At 36.1% G+C, this 7389-nt stretch overlaps 1 protein-coding gene across 1 annotated transcript; it reads right to left on the bottom strand.

Moving 5' to 3' along the window:
• Positions 1–2989: 2989 nt before the first annotated feature.
• Positions 2990–4437, bottom strand: LOC109212651 (probable histone H2AXb). The gene is made up of 2 exons (XM_019376317.1): positions 4132–4437; positions 2990–3356 (listed from the first exon to the last, which is right to left on the bottom strand). The coding sequence occupies exons 1-2, from the start codon at positions 4336–4338 to the stop codon at positions 3135–3137; spliced, it is 429 nt and encodes a 142-aa protein (XP_019231862.1). The 5' UTR covers positions 4339–4437; the 3' UTR covers positions 2990–3134.
• Positions 4438–7389: the final 2952 nt, after the last annotated feature.

The following is a 7389-nucleotide window of genomic DNA, read 5'->3' as shown; positions in this document are numbered from 1 at the left end:
ACAAGTAAGCATATCTTTAAGCAAAACTTCAGCTTTTTTAGCACCACAATTCGCATCCTCCTTCAAACATTATCTAGTTTAAATAGCTTCTGTGCATTCTTGCTGAACAAATTTCCCTATGATTTATCTGGGATGTAGCTCATAAACAAGACAAGTTATGGATAAGATGGATCCATACATACTACATCGAAGGACAACAACTGGACGGTCCTAAAATACCACCACAATTATGTTGGATGGTGAGGAAAATATTGGAAGCAAGAGATATATCACTGATCAAGTACAAAGCAGCTTAACACAGAGAAAGAGCTTAATTAGACAGATCTATCTACAACTACTTGGAACCTCCCTTAGAGTACCCTTGAAATGTATGATGTTCAGCAATGATGCACGGCCAAAGGCCAAGTTCACAATGTGGTTGCACCTTCAGGGTAAACTAACAACTACCGACAGACTGCTTAAATGGGGAATTAATGTTGATCCACTATGTGTGTATTGTAAGGGGCATTGTGAAACAAAGGAGCTCTTATGCTCAAGGATTATGGACTAGACTACTATACTGGATGCACATACTAAGTTATTCAATCTGCACATGGGATTCCCACCTGCAATGGACCATCAAGAATGGTAAAGGGCACTCAAAAGTAGCTCAGATATTCAGGTTGATGTATGCTGAAGCAGTCCATGCCATTTGGATGGAGAGAAACCAAAGGATATTTCAACAAAAAGAGAAGAGACTGGAACAGCATTGCTAGGGAGGTGACTTGCATATGCAATATTCGAGCAAGTGTAAAGATCAAAAGTCTACTACAGCCCTTCATGTTCTAGTTTATGGGGTCAAGTGCTATATGGTTATAATGGTTTTCTGCTACTCTATGCTTTCTTAGGGCCTTGTAATTACCTACTTAGAAGAAAGACATAGAGTTTGGGTACTTCTAGTAGATGGATTAGATAGCTGGATGAGTTTGTCTGAGCTATGGGTATGCAAATATTCTCTTGGTGATTATTAAAGTTTCTAATTACCCAAAAAAAAAAAGGTTCCCCTATGTCTTGAGAACAACAACAACATAACCAATAATACCTCACACCGTGGGGTCTGGGGAGGGTAGTGTATAGGTAAACCTTACCCCTACCTTGTGAGGATAGAAAGGCTGTTTCCAATAGACCCCCTATGTCTTGAGAATTTACGTCACATAAAAGGTCCGTGAATCGAATATGCAAGAAATATGTGATCAATTTGAAGAAACTCAAGTAACTGTATAAATAAGCAAAACTCATTTAGGCAACACAAGTAGTATTCACCGCTGCCAACAAGAAGAATATGAAAAGATCCATGAATCAAGCCCGCAAACAATATGTTTGAAGCAACTAGAACTTGAAGCTTCCAATAAGAGGAATTGTTGGAAAGATTACCAGCTGACTCTCCCTAGGCAAGCTTTCTGTCACAGCCTTCCTACCGAAAAAACACCAGGAGAGCTGTATGCCACCTACCCTGACACCTAGCTCCCTGTACTGAAGATATAACAAATAACACGTTACCACACAGAAAGAAATTTACATTATTCTGTAGCTACTTCTAAATGAAATTCTATTCTTGCTGAAAGACTCAATAATGTTTTCTGCAAAACATAATATATGAGGCACACTAAGGAAATTCACAATCTTTCTCAAAAAATAGCAGAATTCTGACAACTTTTGAAACTTCAGATGCCAAGTCCTAAAATCAGACAGTTAGTATTTCATCAATCAAAGCTCAAACATGTCAGTCATACATGTCCTTCCAACCATGATCTCTTTATTAATGAAAGGCTCAAGTATGGAACTGTTCTGATAGACAACTAGTCCATGTTCACACATGTCCAACCAGTCTGTCATTTAAATGATCCTTTTTTCAACTGAATACTGCTCTTCCGAGCTTTTTTATCATCCAAACATTTCCACTATTTGCTTCAATATTAATTACAGCCTAAAGAGTTTTAATACTGAAACTCTAGGCAGACAGATAGTGCACAACCCCAAAAATCCATGTCAATTCCAATCATTCTGAGAGTGCTTCTTTGACAGAACACAGCTGACTACAGAAATTGAGTGTTTGGTCTAAGTGCTTTATTGAACAGCTTGTGAGTATTGTTTTTCCAAAGTTTCTTGCAGTATCAATTGACTCAAGAAATCAAATTGAAATTACCACTTCGGCCTTTTCCCTTGTTCTGTTCTAGATTTGATTGAGTTTAAAAAGTTAGAAGACCTGTCTAGCACCAGCCCAGTTCCCTTCCCTTTCTTTCCTCTGCTTAGAAGAGCTGTTGGATTGCATACAGAGCCTCAAAAGAGGGCTCAGAAACAGCTTCTATTTTACCCAAGATTCCAAGTCCTTCTACTCTCTTCTACTCTCTTCCTTGACTAGTCGTAATCAAGCCATTTCAATCGTCAATCTCATTACCAAATTCATTGCTGAAAAACTCCATTTGATGCAACAAAGAGGAAACAAGAAAAACAGTGAAGAATTCTAGCATAACAGTAATAAAAAGTAATGGAGACTACAAGATTTCTGTTGCAGTGTAAACAGCTGTAGGTAGGAAACCTAGTCTAATAATCAATAAAGAAATTCAAAAGAACAGCTACAGTAAAAACCAAAGACCAGTAAATCATTGAAAAGAATGTCAAAGCAGACAATAGGCTCTACACAATATAACATCATTTGCCATGAAAATACAAGAATACATCACATAATGATCATAACATCCAACCAAAGACCACACAGCAAAAGCGCTTACAATAGCTTAAAATAACCTGCCAATTCGTATGCCAGTAGCACTTGTCATGTATGAACATGACATCTGCTCATATAATAAAACTAAATAATCAGATGTCACAATAACACCTGATAATGACCTCATATTCATATGAGAATCTCAAGGCAATCAGTCAAATCAGACAAGTTGTCATTCACAAAGAAAAGCATGGAATTGCAATTTCAAGAACTGAAAAGATCTGTAATCAAAACTGCGGGTAGTTATAGCCCTTTTTCATTTATAACCATTCAATAACAAACTACAAAGGGTATTTTTATATTACATAAAGGAAGTCTCACTCATTTCTCCTAATCCTTCAGGAAAACAAAAGCTCCATTTTTACATCTAAAACTCCTGGGATGCAGAGCCAATATCACCCTTTCCAGAGCCAGATTTCTTAGGCAAAAGATTCTGGTGAATGTTGGGCAGAACACCTCCATTGGCAATAGTAACTTGACCCAAAAGCTTGCTCAGCTCCTCATCATTCCTCACAGCCAACTGAATGTGCCTTGGCACTATACGATTCTTCTTGTTGTCCCTTGCTGCATTCCCTGCCAACTCCAACACCTATTATCATCACAAACATTACATAGTCAGAGTCTATAAGCACTTAGATTAACATGTTCCAATAAAGTCAACAAAAAATTATCATTATTTAGCATTTAAAAATAACCATTATCACAAACATTGCTTGCTTGCTTTAAATGATGGATTCAGAAACCAACTAGAATCAAGGAATTTCTCAAGTTCAAACACAACAAAAAATGTTGACATTATTTCTCTGTCGTTTAAGATTATTAAAAAGGAAAACTTGGGTGCATGGATTGGAAAATAAGTGTTTGATAGATTTAAATCATTTTTTGGGCAACAACTGGACACAACATAAATTATTTAGGAAATTTTACATTTTATGCCGTGTACAATTTATTAGTAAATTTGGGACTTAATTAGTTAGTAATATTTCACAAATTACTAAGCTAAACGAGATATCTTTAACATGCAGAAAGCTTGAACATAAACATAGCTATATACACGTCACAACCAAAGGTCTTTTTAAAGGAAAAGATATTTAAATTTAGTTTAGGAAAACTTCATAGTTTATGCAGTATAAAATATATTAGAAACAGTGTGAAACTTTATTACTCACAATAAATCGTTTAAATTACATCAAAAATCTAGGTTTAATTAGTTTTCCCTAACTTGCAGGGAGTTTGAACATATAAATAGATACATGCATATCAAAAACAGTACAGTGCTCCAACATTTCAACATAAATCAAACTCCGAATTACATCAAAAGCAAATAACAAAATAAATCACAAACTAAAACAGGAAAAAATTACCTCAGCAGCGAGATATTCAAGGACAGCAGAAAGGTACACTGGAGCACCAGCACCGACACGTTCAGCATACTTTCCAGCCTTAAGAAAACGGGCGATCCTACCAACGGGGAACTGAAGACCGGCTTTTGAAGATCGAGAAACCGATTTCGACGCCTTTGGTTTTCCTCTTCCGGCGCCGCCTTTACCTGCTCCTCCACCTGAACTCATTGTTCTTTTTACAAAGGTACGAAAACCCTAAGCGTAACCCTAGATTTGAAAGTGTAGCGAGAGGGTAGAATGGTGGGGAAATGTGATACTGAGGAATGAGGAAGTAATGTTGGGAATGTATAGGAGCGTATGGTGTGTTCTGATTGGTTGGAATTAAGGTCACGGGGATTGATGACGTGGTGTTGGCGGTACTTTTTAATTTTGGAGTACCCTCCAATATTTTCCTCCGCCACGTATCAATTAGTGGCATTTCCTTGTCTACTTTTCACGAAATTTTGAGTAGTGGCTTTTGTTGTCTATTTTTCTCAAAGTTGATCCAATGAGATGATATTCGAGTTCTTTTAAAAATTACTTAAATTCCAATCTTATGACTAAATTAACCGTGTCTGTGTTAGCGATATAAAATTAATTTTTATTATTACTATTTTGAGTTAAATTTGAATTATGTTATAAATAATTATTCCTTTCGTTTCAATTTAAATGACAAGCTTTAAATAATTACTCCCTCTGTTTCAATTTAAATGACACGATTTTCTTATTAGCTTATTCCAAAAAACACTACATATTTCTATATATGAAAACAATTTAACTTTAAACTTTTCATTTTACTCACTTTATCCTTAATGAAAAGCTTTTATAGTCACATAAATATCATGGCCCCACAAAGTTTTTGCCACTTAAGCTTTTAGGATCACATGTTTCAAAAGTCTTCTTTTTTTCCTTAAAATTTATGTCTATCAAACTGCATCATCTAAATTAAAACGGATGGAGTATCTAATAGTGGATGAACTTCTAAAGAGTAACTCTCATTGCGCTTCTCAATCGTACGCATAACTGATATTACTCATCCCTATTATATTATAACTCTTACCCCCAACGTGATCTCAAATGCTCAATGTCATGTTTATGGCATTCTTTTCGTATTCTTCCATGTAATACTATAAATAGAGGATGAGAAGTCATTTTGTAATACACTTGAAAATACATGGAAGAAACAATAAAGTTCTCTCTTCTATGCTTTTTTTATCTTTGCTACTATTTTTATATTAATTTCTTAACACGTTATTGGCACGAGCCTCTAGCCAAAGTTTTTATAATTTTCAAATTTGGAGGTTGCACCTAGTGTAGAACCTCTCTGCTACACAGGTTAACCAGTGTCACAACCCAATTTTCACTATAGGCCGTGATGGCGCCCAACGTTGCCGCTAGGAAAGCCAATGATTAACTATCCATGTAATTACTCATTTAGTATTTTTAAAGTCATTGATTTTATTTAATAAGGCAACGATGAATAGATGATAGTAGTAAAGCATGAAATAAACGAAAGAGTGATGTAGTGAATTTAATAATCAAAACCATAAAATATCTACTAGAATCTCCCAAAAATTGGACGTCACAAATGCATGAGAAAACTAGAAGAATATACAAAACTTCTTATACTATTATCTGGAGATAGAAAAATAAATACACCAAGAAGAAACTATGGGCGCTGCAAAACGGGCATAGAAAGCAGCTCACCACTAAGTCACCGGGTAGCGGGGGTACGCGCCTGAATGGCCGCTAGATGCACCTGCTTCAGATCCTGCACGATTAGTGCAGAAGTGTAGCGTGAGTACATAAACAACATGTACCCAGTAAATATCTAGTCTAACCTCGAAGAAGTAGTAACGAGGGGTCGACATCGACACTTACTAAGAGTCAATAAATAAAGTGCAGAAATTATAAATAGGCACGGAATACATCAATAATAACAAAATAATGAATAATAAATTAGTGGTTCTTAAACTAAATATTAATCAAAAAATCTCCAACAATCACATACTAACTTCAGCGAATAAGAGCCATCAAGTAATTATAAATTCTCAAGTCTTGAAAGAAATATCAAGTATAATCGGACTCCGAGCACTATCACGCACGATTTATGTCGAGGTTGTACGACCCGATCCAGAATAATATGTACACTGCCCAGGGTCAACCGACGCGAACCATAGATGCATCTATTATACTACCGAGGCGTTCGAGAAATCCACATGAAGAGAAAATACTCTACGAACTCCGATTAACGGCTACTACAAGAATAATACCCAAGGAAGCATAATTCCAATTAACGGTCAAGTAACCCGCCAAAACTCGAAATAATGAAGCTCGGTCTTCACAAATCCTTTATAATTTCAAATATAATTTTAGTAATAAAACTAACAAGTTGAGTACAAATAATACATAGTAGAGTCTGAAAACTACCCGGACATAAGCATGATTTTTAGCTACATGCGGACTCTCGTCACATCGTGCGCACGTAGCACCCACAAGGTTAGGTAATAGATTTACCTCATTTTCAAGTCTTCTTTCCTATCCACAATTCACACTAAAAGCCTCAAATTGGTGCCACGCAATCCAAAACTAGTCAAATATTATATAAATTAATCAATATATGCTCAAAAGTTTATAATTTAACTATTAGAGTAATTACCCAATCCAAATTGAAAGATTCCTAAAATTTCCCCTCGGACATACGTGCCCGAAATTCAAAAAAATTTATAAATAAAAGTTACCCATAACCTCACGAACACTATATATAATTTCTACTCAATTCCATAATTATTTTTCTGGTCTAATCCCATTTTTATCGAAACCTAGATTTTTCAACTAAATCTTAAAATTTCCATAATTTACATGTTAAAATCTACTCATACTCTATGTATTAAACTCACATTGGGTAGGAATTACTTACTTTATGATGCTAGATGAAAATTTTCTTTCCAAGAGCTCCAAAATCGGCTAAGGGAAATGAAAATGAGAGAAAATGGTCAAATCCCATTTTTAAAACAAGTCTCTTACCAGGCATTCCTTCTTTGCGATCGCAAAAAGGGCCCCGCGATCGTGAAGGCAAAATTCTTCCACGCCCAGAAAACATTCTTTGCGAACGCGACAAGAGCCTCGCGATCGCGAAGGCTATCCTTTCCTACCCTTCGCAAACGCAAAGAGTACTAGCCTGACCCCTCCCAGCTGGCCAACTTCCCAAACGTGAAAGCATGAGCGCGAACGCGAAGG

The sequence above is a fragment of the Nicotiana attenuata genome, unplaced genomic scaffold, assembly GCF_001879085.1.
Source record: "Nicotiana attenuata strain UT unplaced genomic scaffold, NIATTr2, whole genome shotgun sequence".
Classification (NCBI taxonomy): Eukaryota; Viridiplantae; Streptophyta; class Magnoliopsida; order Solanales; family Solanaceae; genus Nicotiana; species Nicotiana attenuata.
Note: the sequence above shows the minus strand (reverse complement) of the source record. Positions and strands in the feature narration are given on the sequence as shown.